The following is a 22,647-nucleotide window of genomic DNA, read 5'->3' as shown; positions in this document are numbered from 1 at the left end:
CGTTGTTAATCGCTGCGTTTTCATGTGTGCCACAATTTCCGTGGTGTTTTCTGGGTTTTAGGGCAGGGGACTGCAGGCGCAAATGGCCGTGATATTCCTCCACATCCTGACTTTCCTGTTTCAGCGCCATTGACTAGATAAATTGCTTTATTGTTGACATTTATTATTCTGCCTGACATTACTGTTTGGCACCTGATCCTTCCATCCTCCCTTATTATAAAATGAAAACCTTTTGTATCCTGGTCACCTACTTGGGCTGTTCAGTGGCCGACAGTTTAATAGCATGGAGATTCCGCTCCCCGAGGTGCTGCCTGTGATAAATATTGATTTCTGTTACTCTGACTGCTTAGCGGCCGGCCCCGGGGGTTGTAGGCCCATACTTGTTATTGGTTGAAATGTCAATAAAGGTTTTTCAAAAAAAAAAAAAAAAAAAAAAAAAGTCGGGGCAGACGACAGAAAGTCTGCAACCACAATCTATAACAGTGAAGGGCAACAAGTCCGGAACAGATGAGTAACGACAAATCACCCCAAGACAACACCATCAAGAAGTGTCATATCACCTGTAAAGAGCGAAGGGCTGAGGCACAGCCAAGAGACCCCAACCCAGTGGACTGCAGAGGAGTCAGAAACCCCAAGTGGTAGGGATGCAGAAGTACACATGAACCTACCGTCCAAGTACCAGGAAAGAAGGAATGGGACAAATAAACAGAACAAAGCATACTGCCAGGGAGGAAGTGAAAGAGGGCACCCGCAGAAGACAAAGCCACCCGAAGGGAGGCAAGTGCAGAAGACCAAGCTGAAGGGTCCTCGCAGAACGGGGAGGGAGGGCGATCCGTGAAGGAATCTGCGGCTAGAATCGTCTCTACCAGATACATCGTTACCAAAGGTAAGTAACTTGTACATCTGATAGAGACTACTAGCCGCAGATGCCTTAACGTAGAATAGATACCCTAGCCATACCCAGAGGGGAGGAGGGTCTGCGAAAGAATCTTACCAGCTTGGAAGAACACAGAGCCCCAACAGGGGATGTGTCATGGGGACAGGAAGGACGGCTCAGCCCCTACCAAGCAAAATTAAGCAAGAAGAAGGGAAGTCCAGGATACCACAAGCCTACCTGAGGGGCAAAGGGCGTCCGCCAGAAAACCCAGAGGGACAGACGGCACCAGCAAGTACCAAAGGATGAAAAGAACCACCCGCAAAATCCAAGGAGAAGAGGTGGAACGGAGGCAGAGTCCGCCTCAGGAGAACACACACACAGCGAAGGGGACAGCTGAACGGTATCAGCCTGAGGCAGGGGACAAGGCAGGAACGGGCTCACAGCCGATAGGCGCATACGTGAGAAGGAAGACACAGTCGTGCAAAGCACCAGCAAAGCAAGGGACAGGAGCATATGGGCACACGCAGAGGCCCACGGAGGTGGACCATAACTACCAGTCATGCGCAGCAGGCAAATACTATGAAGCAGTGTGCCCAGAACAAGCCGAGCACAAGACGGGGACAGAGGCAAGGGAACCCCAGAACAAGCCCCAGAGAAGGTCCGTCCCAGTGGCACAACCCGGCCGACGAAGAGAAGTGGGACCAGCCGCGAGATAAAGTGAGGAATATGGAGTACAGACCTAAAGCCGTCAACCAGAACACAGGAAAACATCAGGAACATCCCAGCCCCGCTGGAACACAAGGCAGAGGACCAGGCCGAAACGTTGGATAACAAGGTGGAAACACAAAGACACGACGCCGTAGACGGAATGACAAAAGTCTGTCTGGCGATCCAGAGGCTGAAGAGGGAAGGCAAAACGCACAGAAGCAGATATCCCGCAGGAACAAAGGGCAAGTGTACGACAGGCAAGCCCTGGAGAAGAAGGATAGAAACACCATCGGATACTGGGCAGGACAGAACCTGGAGCAACGCAAGCTGCGCTAAGGCAGTAGAAGTAAAGAGACCGCACCAAGCGGTATACAGTAACGCCAGGAAATGCGAGCAACCCGAGAAGTTATCCACACCCGCACAGCTTAGGACATAGCTATGCAATAGCCTACAAGTACCCCACCTAGGGTATGACACGTCCCCAAACAAAACAGGGGAAAACACCTCTTAGGGAAATCTGCAGCAGAGGTCAAGAACATAAAGACCTGTAGATATCACCACAGGCTTCTTACCAATCAGCCAAAAAAACAAAAAAAACACAGATGGTCCAACCTGAGGACCTATACGGGTTCACTAACAGTCAAAATTCACACACCACAAAAGTTGAAGGGCTGTACTAGCAGCCAAAAGTACAGAGGGGCCAACGTAAGGACCCTGAAGGCATTCCAAGAAACACACAGACGGGCCAACTGAAACACTAGGCCCAAAGAGAAAGGTGAGATAAACACCTCCCATAAGACTACTGAGGACTGACAAGCCGAAGCTTACAGAGGGGGAGGAGGACGGAGCCCTGCAAGGAGTCGTTGAATAGCGGAGTCCGCGTGGGTGTTGAATAAAATAATCCCATCAAAAGGCAGGTCAACAAGACGCTCCCGAATATTCTCCGGAAAGATGCTATCCAGCAACCAAGCATGGTGGCGGAGGGCCACAGAACTCGCCATAGCGCAGATGAGAGAATCAGAGACGAGCGTGCCAAAAGCAATTTCATCCGGCGCTCGCGCCGGGACTTCGGCTTGAGATGCTGACAAGCGTTGCAGTCCGTAGAATCATGGTGCTCGCCCAAACACCACATACAAATAGGGTGAGGGTCCGTCGCCGACATCTGACGTGTACAAGAAGCACACGTCTTGAAACCTGAAGGCATTGCACACTGGTCCCAACGCAAAGGCGTTAAAAGAGGCCTGAAAACAGGCCAAGAGAACTCACTTTGGATCCGCGTTGCACGCGGAAAAGAAGGAAACTGACGTCAGCGGGCCGGGGTGGGACTTATGTGACCTCGCTGACGTCACATCCGCGGACGTCAGGGCGGAGTCACGTAGTGCTGCCCCCCGGCGCGCAGAGATGCTATGGCAAAAATTTTCGGATCCAGTCTCACGCTTGGGGATAATTCTACGTTAAGGAATCTGCGGCTAGTAGTCTCTATCAGATAAGAGTCCTAAAGAATGTGGCAGAGCCAACAGACTTGAACCAATGAGTCGCAGGGGTGGTAAGAGACCCCAAGGCGATAGAGAGGGGGAAAGCGGGGGGGGGGGGGGGGGGGGGGGGGAAGAATGAATAGATCCCACACCGTACAATCCAGGGATAGGGTTGGACAGGACATATGACATATGAGCATACCGCTCAATCCCAAGAATGGGTGGAGTAGAGCAATAAAAACAGAATGAAGCATTCTGTGTCGGGGTGAAGTGAAAATGTCACCCTGCAGAAGGGTCAAGCCACCCGGAGGGAGGCGAGTGTAGAAAGCCCAACCTGAAGGGTCCTCGCAGAACGGGGAGGATGGGCGGGCGTTAAGGAATCTGCAGCTAGACTGTGTCTCTACCAGATACATCGTTACCGAAGGTAAGTAGCTCGTCCATCTGATAGAGACATCTAGCCGCAGATTCCATAACTTAGAATAGATACTAAAGCCATACCCATCGAAGAGGCGGGTCTGCGACTGAACCCCATCAAGTTCCCGAGGGGACGTAGCCGCCAACAAGGTGACGAAACACGGTGGGGACCGCAAGCCAGCGCAGCCACACCAGACCATGAAGCTCAGAAAAGAGCGGAAAACATTGGGAGGCAAAGGCACCACAAGCCGTCCAAGAACAGCATGAAAACCCCTGTATGTATACCGGGTGAGAGAAAGAAAATACGTACTAGATATGTCAGTGTGAAAAGGAAAGTTCATGACTTCGCAAAGAAGTGGAACTGAACCTAGGGTCTGATAGATCTGCAGGATCCGGCATGCCGACCATAAGTAAAACCCAGAGAGAGATGGCAACTGTCAGCGCATACCGCTCCAGTGTCCACAACAGTGGAAAGAAGCACTGTTGAAACCTGCACCAGCTAAAATACGTGTGACAGCATTGGCAGGATACCAATACATGGCCAGAAAGTGCCAGTAGTACTAGAAACAGAAGACATGCCAGTACATAGTCGGTCTGTCACAAAACATGTGGAAGGGCTGACGGCAACCAGCAGAAGCGCCCAAAACTACAGTAAGAGCGATAGTCAAGTGGAGAACTAGAAGATACATACACATGCCGTGTGGATGATAGAACCACAGGAAGTATAGCAAAGACCCTCCTGTAGGGTAGTGTGAGCAGGCCAGATGCGAGAGACACAATAGCAAGAAGGCAACCAGCAAAAAGTACCATTGCCTATAATTTTACCTCAGAAAGCACAAATGTTGAAACACTTGGATTTGAATACGTAACCGCTGAAGTAAGAGTCATAGAGACTTTAATCACTAGGCCACAGTGACTCATCAGCAAAAAGTGGGCACTAGGCCAGCTGGATACCCACATAAGAGCTCGTAGTACGAGCTGACCGGGTCAAGGAAGACGGACACCGCATGAATGAACGTTGCCTGCACGATTCCGCTGTGTAAGAGCAGAGAGCAGATATAGAGTAAGAAGAAATACGCTAAAAAATGAAGCGTAACACAATAATAGACTAGGGACGCGAAAAGTACCAACAGTCATGTGGAAGCAGAACTGTACAGGACAATGTCCAGGCCCATAAGCGGCATCCGTCCCTTGCCCGGAAGGAGCAACGGTCCCCCGCAAGACAGACGAGGAGATGGAGCTAGGCACGATTGCGGAAACCGTCAGGACCAACCTAAAGGTCCAGGGACCCAAGAAGCGAATATCCTGAAGAGAATACTCCCCTTGAGAGTGTTACAGTATGAACCCAAAGCAGAAGTGTGAAAAACACTTGTTCGGAAGCAGCAGGGAATGTGGAAAAACTCCTGTTGAGAAAGTGGCCAGAAAACGAGGCCATAAGACAATGTACAGCAGACGTACATGGTAAATCCGCTACCTTGAAAGACAAGCCCAGTAAGGGTTGACCGTAGAAGCAACAACGCAAACCTTATGATAGGACACATACCAAGGTGCGCCCAAGTTTGTGGTAATAGTAATAAGCGTGCTGCACAGCGGCTTTTGTCCCTGGCACAAAACGAGGACAGAGCGTCAGCCGTGAAAGAACTGGGCCTGAACTGAAGATAACAAGGGCCCCAAGAGACAGTGGCTGACAAAAGAAGAGCAGCCATCATAGACAAGAGGATCACTGCAATGCTGAAAAAACAAAAAGACCTTGTCAGATCAGACGAGGCAGGGGTGCACGGCAACGAACCCATGCTGAGGCCTAGAAGCACTACAGACAACTGGAGCAAGTTGCAACCGAAGTGCAATAGAGCAATGCCAACTTTAGGATAGAGATCGTCTTATCGGCTTCCGAGTCTATGAGCAAGCGTGATTCAGTCCGTTACCTGCCAAGACACGGACTACGAGCGTGTTGAAGGTGGAACCAATCGACTATTGCCTTATTACGGACCCCCCCATTTTCCTACATGACAAATCAGTAGAAATGTGAGTATTTGTAATCACTAAGGTAGTGTTAAAATGCCTGAGATAGTGATATGTGAGCACTTTATTGATATTGTTTCCAATACATTACAGCAAAAGCATTATAAGAACTGGTCGTATCACCCTAAAATGATGGGGCATCCCGAAAATAGAGATTAATATTAACATAAAATCCCAAGTAAGTGGTTTTAATTAGTGACACCGTGGTGCTAATTTAAAATATCATTAAAACGCAATTAACTACCCCTATTCCTCACTTAATAGGAATTCTGTTCCACAAATTACTCAATCGACCAAATGACCTATATCGGTGGAAGATAGAATTATATGCTTTATTTTGCTAACGAAGTCAAAGTGAGTATATTTAAATATCCCACTCTGTGGTGAATTGATTTTTAAAAAATCGTCAAAATTTCTTTTTGAACACTGAACTATAATATATGTATGTTCATTATCTATAGGTGTGGATACTATTATTTAATTTGCATACCGGATCCGAAATGGACATGTGTATGCCATAAACTAGGTAAGCCTACGAACAACTATACGTAATACATTCATAACTTTTAATTAAAAATTTTTTTTATCCTACATCAAATATAGTTATACACGCCCTCTTTTTCCCTCCACTAGTCCCCATATCTACAGTCCTGATGAGACCCGGTATTTAGAAGTGGGTCGAAACGCCGTCGACAAACAAAATAAGAGACAGCTCTGACTGAATTACTATATTATTTACAAAACTGTCCTTGTTAAAATTTTTCCCAATAACCTTTTGCACCTTTATTAAGTGTCTTTGTTTATTTGTTTATTTGTGTTTGTTTGGTTATGGTTTCACTGGGGTCACTTTGCACTGTGAATATAAGAAAAAGAGAGAAATATTGTATATATGATATGTTTTTATATGTGTTTTGAAATAAGTTTTTTTGCTAAATAAAAGACCTCGGCTGAGGCTTTGTAAAATAATTGTTGTGTATAGGCTTACTGCTTGAATTGCTAACCTTTTGTTAGTTTGGTGAAAGATTAACTCAGAGACAACTATTGATGTTGTATGTGATAGATTATTATTTCCAAATGAGTTCCTTGTGAACATTGTTTTGTAGTACATTGTACTTACCCGGTTCGCAGGGACATAAGGGTTGCTCTTGTGACTTTGAATATATAACTTTAGGATCGCAGCAGAAAAATAGGACAGCCTGACCCCCAGAAGGATGTCCGTGAGGAAGACTCCATAGGAGCGTACCAAGGCTAAGGCAGTTACCCAATAGCCAGCAAATACCCCACATAGGGTAAGTCTCAACCCCTGCGAGCGGAGTCCTCTTGGGCTAAGCACACATTCAGAGGACTGAAAGGAAGACAGAACCAGCCGTCCGGCTGTACTGAACGAATACTGAGATGGCGGAACAAACGCTTACGCTATCCGGGTACTATGCAAGAACCCGAGACATTTTTGAAAATCAAACCAACAAGGCAACATTGCCTATGCAGAAGAAAAAGATACTACAAGGCAGAAAGTCATGCCGCGAGAGTTACGGTAGTCAAGACATGAGGCTGGAAACCGCTGAATCCGCGTGGAGGTCAAAAAGGTCCACGTCATTGAATGGCAGATCTCTAAGAGCATCCCGAACATTGTCTGGGAAACGACTGTCGGCCAGCCATGCATGGCAGCGCAAAGCCACAGATCGAGCAATAGCCCTTCCCACTGATTCAGTTGCATCAAGGGAAGATCGGAGGGAAAATTGCACCATTCCCCTGCCATCAAGTAGAAGGCGATGTAATTCTGCCCGCGGCCCTTCTGGAATAGAAGGAAGAAGATTCTCGACAAATCCCAAAGGGCAGAGGATGCGCGTGTGAACACGCAAGACTTATTTAATGCGCGGATGCCTGCACTGGCAGAGGCAAAAAGCTGGCGACCACATGTGACTAACCACCTAGACTCCCTGGTAGGAGGTAACAACGGCAAAGCGGAGGAAGACTGCAAGTCAAAAGCTGCCTGAACAACTAGATCCTAAGCTCTAGAGTGAAGGGACAGACAGAGTGGATAATCCGGGGCAGGACGGTGTCGACGAGCAATGGCCCGATCAACAGGGTCACCAGAGGAGGGCCTCGCCCATGTGCCAAGCACGATGTCAAATAAAGATCCCCCAAGGGGCAGCAAATGCTCCACTTCAATAGGCTCAATGTGGAGAAGATCCAGTAAAGGATCAGAAGGCAAGGAAACCACAGGGGGCTGAAATCGAAGAATAGCTTCCGCCCTGTGAATAGCCCTTGAGTAGGCAGCACTAGCCTCAATTGCCATCCTGGGAGGTGACAATAAACCGTCGGTAGGAGACGGTTGGAGACTAACCCGTCCACTAGACAGAAAAAGTGGAGGAGCCTGAGGCTGATCTGAAGGCCACGCAACCCTAGGTACCTGCATCATGGACAGAAACGACCTCGGCCCCGGGAAGTCCAGAGGAACTTCAACCTTGTTCAAAAGAGGAGGCGTAGGTGCCATCACAGGCATCGACCGACGCCGTGTGGGAGTCGCATCGATGTCCGAGGGGTCGAGAGGAACGTCAACCTCATGCAAAAGAGGAGGCGTAGACATCGGCAACGGTGTCGGCTGACGCCGAGTCGGAGTCGTCTCGACGTCCTCCAGGGGGGACTTGACCTGGGCACCTTCTGACAGCGAACCCACCGCAATCTGCGGGGAGAAAAGACGTCAATAGGGCGTTGAGGCCTCAGACGTCAGTGCAGGAAGTTGCGCAGGGCTATGCGGTGACTGGAGGGGTGGGCTGGATGGGCAACTGGGAGGGCCCTCTGGGCCGTGTCCCGTCGGCGTCGTATCGACTCCGGAACCGGTGTATGCACACAGCCGGCGCCGAGGACGAATCTGCCGGCAAGGACCCAACATGAGTGCCTTCCACCTCTGTGGGACCTGAATGCGCACCAGGGAGAGGGAGTGACACAAAGTATGAGTGGAGTGCTTTTGAATAAGCCTCCATCTGGGCCCGCGTCACTCCAATTCCCGGAAAGGGAGGGTACGGAGGAGACGACTGTATGACGCCCGTGCCAAGGAGCGAGAGGAACGGGTTCCAGCGTCACGCATATGGGAGGAAGACCTCAGCGACTTACGTTTGTGCTTACCCGCCTCTGAACGGGCACAATCCCGAGAGGGAGAGCGGCGGCGCGAAGGTGCAGGACTGGACAGCCATGCGACTAGCAATTTCATACGACACTCCCTCAAGGACTCAGGTTTCATATGTTGAGAGGCGTCGCACTCTTTGGAGTCGTGGTGCACTCCTAGGCACCACATACAGATGACGTGCGGGTCCGTGACAGACATCTGATGCGCACAGGTCTCACACGCCTTAAAGCCCAAAGGGATTGCACACTGTTCCACGATGCCGAAGGCATTGAGAAGGCCCCAAAAAACAGGCCTTTTGTTGGGATGCGGAAAAGAAGAGAACTGACGTCAGCGCGCCGGTAGTGGCATATATGGCTTCGCTGACGTCACGTCCGTGGACAACATCAGGGCGGAGCCGTGCGGCGCTGCCCCTGGCGCGCAGAGGTGTCTGCTGCGGAAAATTCTCCGGATCCAGTCTGACGCCTGGGGATTTTATAAGTTAAGGAATTTGCGGCTAAATGTCTATCAGATCTCATATTCAGATTAAACTCTTAAGAAGAGGAAAGGATGTGGCCTAACGGCTAGGGCAGTCGATCTCAAATCTGGGTAACCGGGTTCAAGTCTTGGCAATGACGCTCAAAATCCTGTGATTCTGGGCAAATCACTTATTCTTCCAGTGCCTAACAAAAATTAATGTATCCTTGTGTAACGCAACTGGTGCTCATGTAAAGCGCTCTGATACCCGATACCTTCGGGTCAAGTTTGCGCTATGTAAAATACGTAAAACAAAACAAAAAAGAAGCAAACTGGAAGACCTGTGTACCAGGCCTCAATAAAAATACAACACAAATTAAACAGCTGAAAAACTGTCACCAACAATGCTGAAGAAGAAAGTCACGACTTCTGTCCCACAAAGTAAATAATAATGAAGAATAATAATGAAAACAGCCACTTATCGTGGAATATACTTCAAAGAATAAGACCTCTCTGAAAAGATTTCTGCAGAATAGCTGCCTCATAATTTTCCTATAATCCTGACTGACCGGAACTAAGAGTCATGAAAAAATGTGTAAAGGGCCACATGGCTATGTAAACAATGATAAACCCGTGCTTCAAGCAGAAACACCACACTGGTTGTCACCATATAAAATACATATTCCAACTCAGCCACATATTAACAATTCTTTCCGCACAAGTCAGAAAGAAAGAATTCAAACAGAACATTCAAAGACATGTCTAGGTGGCTTGTCACACCGACCAGCTATGAACTGCCATGCTCTGTTTAACTACCTCAATGCCGAACTGACGGAAGAGAATATATTCCTCCCACAATGTTCTAGCCATCTGGACTCTTTATCTGGTGGAACCAAGGGAAGGACACTGGGGTCAGACGATTCACTACCAGCCTGAACCACCAGCCCTTTTGATGTGGGATGTCACAAGAGACAAACTGGGTCCCCTGGGGCAGGACAATGCCAATGGGCCACAGCCCAGTCAACCGAAGCTCCATTAACAGGTATCGCCCAATCTCCTAACAAAAGGTCAAACAGAGACTCTTAAGGGAGTAAAGGCTCCACTTCAGTCTCACCTTGGTGAAGAACATCCACGATAGGCTATGTGGATAATTCCAATGAGGGAAGACTGCAGCTGTCCTCTTCAATACCAATGCATAAGAACAACTCTCCTCTGTTGCCATACCAGGTGGAGAAAGTAATTCTGAAACTGGAGAGGATTCTAGTTCACTAGCCTCCCCCAGTTCAATCAGTCAATTTTCCTCCAAAGGAGGCTGGGTAGTATTACCCAAAGGGTTTGACACCCACAGCCTGCAATGGCAGTGTGTGTGTGTTAAGGTACAGGACCTTTTAGGGTGGCACAATAGGTGCTGCAGCCCTTAGAGGCCTTCCCTGGTCACAGCGCCCTTGGTACCCATGGGACTTACAAGTGGCCAGAGAGGTACCCATTGTGGTTACAAAGTTACAGTTCTGGGAAAGAACACAGGCCCTGGGAACCTGTTTGGCAGGGGCCCTGGGCACATCAAGTCAAAGTGCATCAGAAATCTGGCAAAACGTGGGGGGTTACGGCAACAGAAACCCACTTTCCAACACCAACTCTCAGACCATATACTCTTTATGGCTTTACTACACGTACAAAGACTAAGAATGGACTTAGACACTGTAGGGGTACAGGGCCCTTGCCACTGTGCCCTCACAGGAGTGCTAGTGCACCCTGCTAAAGGGGTGACTTACCTAGGCCTCAGCAGTGGGATGCAGGCATGGCACACAGGGATGTGTGCCATGTCGACTCTTCACTTTTCTCTGCACCACTACACGCTGCCGGCAATGACTGTGTTGGGGTTAAGGTACAGGGTTTTTAAGAGTGGCACAATAGGTGCTTGCAGCCCTTAGAGGCCTTCCCTAGTCACAGTGCCCTTGGTACCTTTTACGAGGGGCTTACCTGTGGCCAGAGATGTGCCAATTGTGGTCACAAAAAACAGTTTTGGAAAAGGACACAGGACTTGGGAACCTGATTGGCAGGGACCAAGGATACGTCAAGTCAAGTTACATCAGATCTCGGGCAAAAGTGGGGGGTAACCATGCAAAAAGGGATACTTTCCTACACCCTTCACTTGCTAAACTGCATTTCCGTAGGTTCAGCAGGAACAGGTTGAATATGGCAAAATAGAGAGTTGCCCAAAGCAGACCACTCCATCGCTGCAGCATCCAGCAGCATTGTATTGACGTTGGAAAGAGTAATGCAGACGTCATTGGCTGACTTGACGTTGAAGGTGTGAACCCCTAAGGCTGTGCACTGGTGCTGCCTCGAATCCGATAACGGATTCAGAGGGCCCAACCTTTACCCAGGGCAAACCCGCCGGCAAGGATCCAGTCAAAGCACCTCCTACTGTATTATACTCAATTTTAAACTGACCACCCTGTAACCATCCCCTGAAGATATAATTAGATTTGGGAAGGTTCACACCCAATGCTAATAGTTAAGCATAAAAATGCATTCTAGCATCCCAAACACGGGTTACTTCCCAAATAAAAAAGCTTACATCATTCTTGTTTGGTGCATTGATAAACCATCAAGAAGGCAGTTCACATCTTGCAGTCATATGGATACCAACTAATCTCTTTCTATACCCAAAATAATTGGAGCTGAGGCTGGCAGGAAACTTACCTTTGACCGAATATTCCTTAACTGCCTGTTGACACTGGCTCTATCTTTTTTCAAGAAGTCTGGATTGCTTTTAGATTTCATTATATCTGCAGATTGGAATAAAAGGAAACACACAATTTATTGTTGAATGCCTGGGCGTATTTCATAAATGAAAACACTTTAATTTAAAGAAATAGGCAGTGTCTCTCAAAGGATTGACAACACGGTGCAAAGTTAACCTGAAAACCATGACAAAGATTTTTCTATTGTTAATTGTACTTTTCAGCGGTGTACTTTCCTAAGGTTCATAGCCACTGGGAATTATTAGGTGAGGCTCCGAAACCAGTCACAGGATGCTTAATTCCGGTCCAGGGAAGACCTGGCTTGGCAGTTTGGGCTGGACTGTTCCCATGAGGAACAGGGTCAAGACTCATTTGCATATGGCTGGGTCTGAACTGAGGTCGCAAAGTGAGCAAAAGAATTAGGATGGAGTCAATCCAAATCTAACAGTGACCGGTGTGAGTGTCTGAAAAGTTTCAGCACTCTGGCCATCATCTTAATGTGTTTGCTTAAGGCTCCCAGAACGCACCACAACCTCTCACACAATGCTCAGCACTAACCCAGTCCCTCACTTCCTACTGAAGTTCCATGAAAGACAAAGCAGATGGAGCTAATGTAGGAGAGGAGGGGTGTGTTAAGATAAAGATAGTAAAGAGTCCCACAATATTCACCAGAACTACAACTTAATTCACACATTCTCGCAGAATCTTCCTTACCATCCAGTTATCTTTTAAACACCCACCACCAAAAATTAAAGAGGAAAAAAAAATAGATAACTTAATGTGGGAGGTTTTTGAGTCTTTACTACTAAGACAAACAAGTTACTTACTTTCAGTAACGCCTTATCTGCTAGAGACTAGCTAGCCACAGAATCCTTACTTTAGAATTATCCCCAGGTGTCAGACTGGATCTGGACATTTTCGAGCAGTACTCCTACACGCCCGTAGGTGGCGTCATTCAGTTGTGCGTCTACCAAGTCGGAAGTGATGTATATATAAGCGCCACTTTGGCGCGCTGATGTCAGTTCATTTTCATGACTTGCTAAACCAAGAATGCGTGAACTTCTAGAGCCCTCTGTAAGTTAAGCCCTCATTCTTTAATCAGGTTGAAGAGCGGGGTTAATGGGAGTGTCAGTTTGATATCTGACAGAGTCTCTACTGCAGAGCCTGCATATGCCAATGGGCATGTGTTACCAGCAGGATCCAGAAGGCTATGCGGCCCAGCAGCCTCAGAGTCTGTCTCACTGAAATCCAGGATAGAGGTTAAAAATTCAGTATTATAGCATGAATATCCTGGACTTCCGATTTGGGAGAATAAGCCTGAAACTGCACCATGTCCAGAACAAGCTCAATGAAAGGGAGCGTCAGAAAGAGTTATCAACAGCCAATCATCGAGAAAGGAAGACTGGTACCCCAGTCCTCCCCAGGTGTGCTGTAACCACTTCCATCACCTTGGTGAACACCCGAGGGGTGCTGGTAAGGCCGAGGGGTGCTTGTAAGGCAGAAGGGAAGAATGGCAAACGGAAAGTGCTTGTGGTCCACTGTGAACCGCAGGAGTGGTGGGCTGGCCTGACCTCTGGTTACCCTCCCACGTGATCTGTGTGAACTGCCTCCTTGCGGGCTGTGGTAGCTGGGAGGGTACGTACGCAGGTGGAAACATCTTACGTCGCTACTAAGGGGTAAAAGGTGCACTGTAGGTGACATGGGGCCATACAGAGGCCCAAGGATGTGGCCGTAGTACTCGAATCTTTAAAGGGCTCTAGTACCGAGACTGCCTCCAATCGAAGAGACAGGAGCCATCAAAGGGCATGTCCATAAGCGATGCTTGGACTTCCTAGGAAAAGTCAGTAGTCCTCAACCAGGCGGGCACCTAAGGGCCCCTTATGAAGAAATCGATGTGCACAGTGAGTTAGCTGTGTTCAGACCACAACGAATGGCGAACTTTCCTGCATCTCTCCTTTTGGCAACAGGACTTCTCCAAGACCACTGGTAGCACATGGCAACTGAGTTCCAATCGTGAGGGAATAATGATCCAAGAGGCACACAGTGTTCACCGACCTCCATGCTAGGCTAGCGGAAGAGAACATTCTCTTGCCAAAGGTATCCAGCCTCTTGGATTCCCTATCTGGTGGAGTGGACGGGAAAGCACCAGGGTTGATTCTGGACGTGGAGGTTTGGACCACCAAGCTCTCCGAAGTGGGGTACTGGGTGAGGCAACTGGAGTTCTCTGGAGAGGGGCGGTGGTGGCGGGCAATCATCCTTTGTATAGGAGCACTGATGCAGGGCTTGGACCTGACACAGAGGACGACATTGGTGAGGGCTTCATTAAAGGGGAGCAAGGGTTTGGAGTGGGCAGTTTCTGGTTGAAGTACCTCCGGCAAGACGTTAGTCTTCAATGCCACGGAAGGCAGCTGAAGGTCAAAGACCTCAGCAGCCCCACATACCATCACAGCGAAACAGAACCCCCTCCACCGTAGCAACAGTAGAAAGGGAGACAAAGCCAGTGTCAGGTGAGGTGTCTAATCCACTGGCTTCTGCCAGATCCTCATACTAGATGTCCTCTGTATCATCCAGTGGGTGGAGATATTCATCAGGGTCGCCGTACCCCGCCCATTCATCACCTATACCAGGCCTGTCAGACAAAAGGCACTGGCTCCAAACTGGAAAGCATGGCTCCAGGTGATTATGGAACTGTGGTTGTGCGATGTTGGTCCTGCTCTAAGTCGAGGACGATGAGATGGCGTTGTTGATTGGCATCAACGGCACTGGGGGCATCTGCCTGTGAGTGGGAGCCGGAGAAGGTCTCTGTCTCGCCACTTTCGATCCACAGGGCCCAACTGGTGTCATGGATGTACCTGCTGGTGGGAATCCAGTAGGGACCCCTCATTAACACATGGCACCCAAAGGCAGAGTTGGGTTGCCCAAAAATGATATGCATGGCCTTGTAGAACTCACCTAGTGGGAGTGGGTCACCCCAGCTCTGGAAAAATCGGAGAAACACAGAGCCGACCCTAGTTGAGGCTCCGCAGAGGCACAGGGCCTTGGATGCCGACGCTCCCTCATCTCGTCCAAAGATTTGGACAGACAAGGAGAAGCCGAAGACCCCTTAGAAATCTTCTTTTAGTGTGACTTACCAGACGATAACTTAGACCGGGACGAAGACCGTTGGGTGCGGCTCAGTGAGTGGTACCGAGACCTTCCACGTGACCGGAATCTTGATCGTCGAGGGGTCATCTGACGAGAAGGAGCTTGAGGGAGTGCTCCCTCAGTGCCTTCAGGTGCATGGCACGGCAATCCTTGCATGCCTTCTAGCCATGATATTTCTCAAGGCACCATAGACAGACCAAGTGGGAGTCCATCACAGGCACCACATGGTTTGAAACCAGCTGGTTTCTCGGGAGACATCCCTGTCACACCACGAGAAAGGATTTGTTCTCAACAATAGTTGACAAAACCTTGAAAAAAGTCAGTCAAAAAGTGACTGAAAGGTAGCTCTTCGTGAATTTGCGCTATCTGGCGCGAAAAGGAAAGAACAGATGTAAGTGCGAAGGTGGCACCTATATAGGTATTGCGCACATCACTTCCAGCGGCGCGGAATCGAATGACGCCACCTACTGGCACGTGAGGGTACTAATCGAAAATTGTAATCATCTTAACTTTCAATGTATTTTACCTGAAAAGGTATTCAATTGCATGAGGCCCAAAATCAGTTAAATCCCCAGTCCTTCCTAGGGTCAAGGAAGTGTTGGGAGTAGCATCCCATACCGTTCTGTGCCCTGGGCAACACCTCCATCGTGTCCTTTGCTAGCAACAGCAGCTCTTCTTGGGATAGAATATCAAAATTGTTTACCAATGTTTGGGCAAAAAATGTAGGAACAAGGGGAGGAGCAGTAAAGTAAAGTAGGGTGTGACTAAACTAAATAATCTGAAGTAAATGCTGAATCCTAGTACCTACTTGTCAGCCAGCTAGTCCCTACTTTTAACCTACCTGTTTCCCGCCCTAACTAGCTTTTGGAGGGTAAATAAATGCGGCTTGGCAGGGATGGTGCCAAGAGAAGTAAAGGAGGTAGAGGACTGCTGCGTCTGCTGACCACATCACCTACCTCTGCCACTGCCTAAGAGCAACAAAACACCTGTCCTTGCTGCTGGGTACAATGCCTCTAACAACAAATAATACCTATGAGTATTCTCAGAACATCTGATACTGCTCGTGGAACTGGTAAATGGGGCAAACTAAGCAAGAAACACAAGTCTTGCCTCTGCTGTCTGTAAAGTAGCACTGACTCTGCCTTCTCACTAAATAGGCTTGCCCAATCAAATGGCATGTTCGTTAGTGAAGCTTGAATTTCCCCATCAAATCTGGTGGCACAAATCCAAAAAGTGAGGTTGAGTAACAACACCGGTACCTCTTGCCCAGGCAACATGATTCATAGTGTCCAGGCCAGACCGCAAAATATACTTTGCCACATTATGGCCATCTGGTCCCATCTGGGCAAATGAAATCCTTGGGCAGAGTGGGTAAAATCTCACTCGACATGTCCCAGAGGCCATGAGTGTAGTGACCCAAGAGGCACACAGAATTTAATGAGCGAAGCGCAAGACTATCCAAACAGAAGATCCCTACCAGTAGTGTCTATTTTATTAGAGTCCCTGTCCAGTGGTACTATGAGAAAATAATTTGGATTTCTCATAGAGGTTTGAATTAAAAGGATGTAGGAGTAGGATGCTACATCAGGAAGTCTGTATCACCTGCAAAGTGTGTCGTCGCTCAAGTAGGTATCTCACTGCCTGGTTTGAGCAAGGCTTGAACTAGGCCAACATGTAGGCACTCATTCAGGGCTTCATAGAATGACAGCAAGGACTCCAAAGTGGATGGCCCAGGCTGCAAAATCTTTGTTAAAAAATCATCCCTAGCTTCCACTGTAGGCAAAGTCCTGTCCTGTGCATGGTAATGGACGTGCAACCATGCTGAGTGCCCAACTGTTCTGATGTATGGATCCCTAATGCTGATTTATGTTGTCATAGGTAAACACGGATCATGAGAGGGGCCATAACACATGCCTGTCTCCCGGATTGGGTCTTGTTGGCCTGAGAGGGAGGCCCAAAGCGCTATGCTCATAATGATGGTTGGCTACTACTTTCACCAGGATTTAAGCAGCACGTGCGCAGTGATGGCAGCATACTGTGCAGTGATCAGTAGGAGCTAATAGGTCCTTTCTAACCTATGTCACTAGAGTGAGGCCGACAGGCACTTTTAAAGTTCAGTTGCTGTGCACTTAACTCACCCTTAGCCTACATCAGCTTGGTGTGAAGTTCTGAATTCGAAGATAAAAGTGACTTGTCCTTTTTGTCCTTAATGATTGTGATTTTTACCCTTCTGCTCCTACAGCAGTGCAAACTCATTCATCCTCACCATCCAGATCTCGTGGCCCAGGAAGAGTGATAGAGTCCGATCGCGTCTTACTACTGCTGAGCTAGACAGCCTGGTTTCTGAACAACTTTTATACAAATATAAGAATATTTCTGATGATTAAACTACCATCTGTGCGCTACTGGGAAGGATTTGATCACAATGCCGCACAACTTAAGTGACTTAAGTTCTGTTACACGTCCTGTGAATGGAGTTTAATTTTAAATTACCTCTTTAGATAAAGAGGTGTTTTAATGGCCTCTTTCACACATTGTGTCAGTCACTATAACCTCGATAAACACTCCTGGTGAGGTTGTAAAATATCATTTCTTCTGACCTTTTCTCATCTATTCTGTCACAAGAGACCAACCTCCTCAGTGGGATATAAATCGGTTGCCTTTTTTTTGTTAGTAATTACCTTTGTCAGAAGACTCCGTGATCTGCAAGCCATGTAGTCTGTTGCCAGGCCATCAGATGGTCCGCAAGTTAATTCCAAAATTCATTATGAAGTTTCATTTAAAACAGTAAACAATTCTTCATGTTTTCCAGCTTTAAATTTACCACCCTGCTTTGTTAGCTGAGAAAACATTGCAGTACCATTGCTTTTCCTGCTGCGAATTTGTGCTTGGAATAAATGGCTGAGAGGTGTGGTGAAGCGGACAGAGCAGTTGACTCCGGAGCACGGGGCTCACGGTTCAATCCTTAGTACCGGTGGCAGCTCAGCTCAGCACCCTGTGACTCTGGGCAATACTTCACTTAATCTCCCCAACGTCCCCCAGCACCTTGAGACCCGTAGGGGTGATTAGTTTGCGCTTTACAAATACCGGATACATACATACAATGGCTACTTCCAGAGTGTCTAAAGATCTATTCTTAACTTATAGTGAAGTTTCCCCTGTGGATATAGTATATCAAGTCACTATTGAGAAGTAGATGTTCTCTACTATCTCTTAATATTACTAGATGAGACTCAGTTGAGATTGCCCATATAATCATTTCATATTCAACATGCCACAAAAAAAGAGACAAGTTGCAAATCCCAGCTAAGGTAGTTCATGTGGCAAAGTTTATTGGCTCTGCTCAGTGCTTACATTAAAAAACAAAAACAAAAAAAGCAGGCGTATGCATTAAAAATATTTTTTTTTTATGAGTCAGTCATCTGTTTCTACCACTGGCACAATTCACTTCCAATCTATAAAGAGAAATCCGTTAGCAGAGAGGGGAGGATTGGAGGGTCAGTAAGGAATCTGCAGCTAGATAGAGTCTCGACCAGATGAAAGGTAAAGAACTTTTTCATCTGATTCGGAGAGAGCATTTCACGTTGGGGGACCCGGAGTCTGCGCTCAACAGCAAGGAATGTGCTCTGCTGCCATTGCACTGCCAGTGTGTAATCCGGAAAGATTATCACTGTGTGTTGTCGACCACCAGATCGTTGAGTTTGCGAGTTTGGTTCAGAATAAGATCAGGATCCTGGTAGTGTAGAGGCGGGCCAGTAGTGGTCTGGGAGTAGCACTTGGTGGGGGGGCCTCCTTAACGGGTCTTGGTGTGACCATTCAATAGAAAAAAAGGCAAGTTTGCAGCAGAAGTAACGATACTGTGAAACCTCGTTTCTAGGTAGGTTAATGCATCTTGACCCTCCGCGTTCTCCGGGAGACCCACCATGCGCACATTATGTCTGCGGGCGTGGCCTTTGCCATCCTCTGCTCGCTCTTCCAGTGTTTGGTCCTGATCTCGCAGTGTGCGCAGCTGTGTCTTTGCCTTCCAGGTTTGTGGCTGGAGGGTAGTGTCAACTCCGTAGTACAAACTATGCCAGCTAGCTTGCAGAGGTCGTCATGTAGTAGGGTGAGGTATTTTGCCACAGCATCAATCTTGTTTTCCAGTGAAACAAAAGCTTTCTTTATGGTCGCCAGTTCACTGTCCAGATTGTCCTCGACTGAGGGGGGCCTCCGGGTGGGTCCAGGGAATTTGCCACGTCTGGAAGTAGTGCGGGCAGGGCTGGCGGATGTTAGAACATGGGTTGGGTCCCGGAATGTAGGCGCGCCATATCTGCTACAGGACTTGGATGTCGTTTGGGGAGGAAAGAGCTTATCGGATGAAAGGGCCTGCTTGCAAGTGCTAAGGGTCCAGAATTCTGTAGGAAACTGGGTGTTAGTTGCAGTACCTTTCCCCCTCACACACCTTTTGCCTGGTATCTGGTGCAACTTTGACTGAGTGTTTGCTGGGTTCCTGCTAATCCGGTCCCCAGCACCAGTGTTCTTTTCCTAAACTGGTCCACAATAGGCACAACTTCAGCCCCCGTAAGTCCCTAGTAAATTGCACCCCAAAAAGCTAGGGCCTGGGGACTGAAGCGGGTCCACTAGGACAGCAGCACAAATTGTGCCAGCCTAGGTAACCCTCACCAAGATCATGCGCCATTGTAGGCTGTGTGTCTTGGTGCAGACAAAACCGAAGAGTCAACATGGCACACAGCCCTGTCTGCCTTGCCTGAAAACACTGCATGAGATATATGTAATGCACCCCTACGGCAGGCATTACAGCCCAAAGGCAGGGTGCACTACATCTCATGTGTGGAGCTAGCTGCCTGAGCAGAGGTGCCCCTTGATAACTTACCGACTACTAGTGAGTTGACTGACTGGTCTCAGTCAGCGACCAGTAGACATGTCTCTGACCCCCCTAAGTTCAGGGCCTTTGCTCTCTGAGGTCAGGAAAAACGTTTGCTCTGGACGGAGGTGTTCACACCACCCCCAAGAAGGACAGGCATCCCAGAGCGGGAAGCTTCAAAGGCCCTGTCACCTATGAAATTTGACCCAGGCCTCTCCAGTTAGTGGAATATGCCAACACCCCTGTCCTGAACCCACTTTTGAAAGAAGGACAAGTGGGAAAATTATTTAGATGAGGAGGTGTGTCACACCTAGCCAGCACCACCCTTAAGGTGGGGCAGCTGATGTGGACCCCACTTTTCCATATCCTCCATCTTGTGTTGGAGAAATTTAGCTTATTATGGTGAGGGTTATGCCCACTTTCTACGGGAAGTGGTCATATAGAGTGTGTGGTCACCCTAAGGTAGGTAGCACATTGGCTACTACCTGGTACTCCCCATAATGCCCCTAAATTGAGTATTTAGATGGCACCCCTTGAAAGAGAACTTCAGATTCGACTGACCTAAAGAAGAAAAGGACAAAGAAGAGCTGCTGAACAAGAGAACTGAGACCCCGACGCAGAGTTTTGGTGTGAACCCCTGCCTACTGCTTCAAGACTCAACAATCAAGGTGAACTGTCTCCTCCTACTGCTGTGTGGCCTCTAAGCACCCCCGAGGACCACCAGCCTTCGCCAATTGCCAAGAACTCAATTGGAGTGAGAGGAGCTACTACCCTGCAGTCTGCAGGCACTGAAAACCACAGAGTCCGGTCCCCCGACTTACAGCTCACTGGCCCAACCGATGCAGCAACCGACCAGGAAGAGGTACTCTTGCTCTGGAAGGACAGATCTGTCTCCCGTCTTGTGTGGAGGCACCAGGACCAACCGGAGACGTGTAGTACCAATCCCCTAGGAACTGGATGCCCTGCACCAAGACCAACTGCAAAGAGGCCAGTCAAGACTCAAACTGCCCAGGAAGCAAGTACCCGTGGAGGGATCTCAGCACCCAGGAGTCCCACTTCGGGAGTGGCTTAGCAGTCCTGAAATCGTTCCTGCCAGCTGTTTGCTCTTGACTGCGAAGACCGTCTTTGCGCACAGAGCCCGGCTGACCTACCTGCTCTGCACCCAGCCTGGGTAACGACGAACCGGCTGTGCTGCTGAGACCCTTGCGACCGAGCCCCCGGTTGGGATCTCTTGGACTTGTCTACAAGTCTCACTCTGCTGCATGTTTCTATGTGCCCCCCCGCCTTCTTTGTTGCGCGCCAGCTACCAACGCCTTCAGCACCCTGCTCCAAGTCGAGTATGGGACTCTTCCTACGAACCGCGGGTAGAACTTTGGACCTTGGCTAGTTACCACTCCAAATTCAGAAGGTGAACCCCCAGAATCATCTGCCTGATTTTCTATATATTTCTGCTGTTTCTTCCCATAGGAATCCATTGTGCTTAACTGCGCACAACTGTGAACTATTTCCCAAACTTTGATAATTTATAAGAAAAACAGTACTTACCGTTGAACAAAGTTCTTGGTTTGAAAATGTATACAAAAATAAGTGTTTTTTCTAAATTGGTCTCAGATTTATTCTTTGAGTGGGTCTCTAATTTATTGGTTCTGTGAGTACAAGAAATACTTAGCACTATGCTTTGATGAGCCTAATTGTTCGCCCACACTACCGCAAATAGTGTTAGCATTAGCTACTTTTGCCTCTGTCAGCCAATTGGGGACTCACTGGACTCTCTGCACAGTGTACTTCTTTTTAGTGCACTATATAGAGAGCCAGCTTCCTACAGCAAAGCACAACAGCACAAGCAGCCTAGCTGGCGGATAATCCGCAGCTCACCTCAGTGTCCGGTTTAGAGGTCGCAGGCTGGCCAGTAGACTCCATGGAGCAGGATGCAGATCAGGTAGGTGCATGGGCGTCCATCATGTTTCTAAATGGCAGCAGGAGGAAGGGGGAACCAGCAGTAATTAAGGGCCCGCTTGCACGGACTTCAAGTCAGTGAGGCGTTGTGCAGCACGAGCAGCCCCGCAAATGGGATGACTCGTCACCCACCACTAGCTCCTTTTCAGTGGAAGCAGAACAGCCATGAGTTTCCAACACTCAGTTTGTAGGACAAGCAAAGACACGGGTAGTAGCAGGGTGCCAGGACAGGTTGACGTCTTGTCTACTATAAAGATCAATGTTAGGAGAGGCTCAGCCAGGGCATGGCCAAGGCTACTGCCCTGGTTGCATCCAAAGCCCAGTTAAGCTAGGCAGCAGAGTCTCGGGAAGCGGCTAGTGTCACAGTGTAGATCTAGCCGTTAAGGGGAAAACTGCAATCCAGGCACAGCATGTTATATCCATGATTTAGGGCCACGCCACACCAGTGGCCTCACCGCCACAACCAATCATGTGCCTCAATCAGAGTCCATCCAGGCTTCAGCTTACCCGTCTGTTTCCCCCTTAGGCCTCCTCATGTAAATGTTCAGGCTCTATTGTGGCCATACCTTGTCAGAATCTCAGATACCTCCAACAGCTAGGCCCGGTCAGGGTGATCTAGGCCCGGACATGCAGCAAATGCTGGTGTCCAACAGCACCACACCACGATGCGTCCTCTTCCCAGAACATATTTAATGCAGTAGGCGGACAAGGTCACTTAGCAGCACCAGGTCATTCAAAGCCGCGATTTCCAGGTGAGGGCCTCAGCTTGTGCCGGAGCACAGCCAGCACAGTCCCTACCCAATTGTACAATCTCCAGCACCATCAGGGCGCGCTGATCTCTTCTTCCTCCCACAGAT

General features: G+C 48.5%; 1 protein-coding gene across 4 annotated transcripts in view; it reads right to left on the bottom strand.

Annotated features, from left to right (window-relative positions):
• MPRIP (myosin phosphatase Rho interacting protein) overlaps positions 1–22,647 on the bottom strand; it is a 753,461-nt gene that overhangs the window by 24,271 nt on the left and 706,543 nt on the right. For all 4 annotated transcript variants that reach the window (XM_085628921.1, XM_085628923.1, XM_085628922.1 and 1 more), the window contains exon 23: positions 11,786–11,871. In XM_085628921.1, coding sequence (XP_085485047.1) covers positions 11,786–11,871 — 86 coding nt within the window. The remainder of the gene's footprint in view (positions 1–11,785; positions 11,872–22,647) is intronic.

The sequence above is a fragment of the Triturus cristatus genome, chromosome 10 (genome assembly GCF_964204655.1).
Source record: "Triturus cristatus chromosome 10, aTriCri1.1, whole genome shotgun sequence".
NCBI lineage: Eukaryota > Metazoa > Chordata > Amphibia > Caudata > Salamandridae > Triturus > Triturus cristatus.
This window is presented reverse-complemented; position numbering and strand designations above follow the sequence as displayed.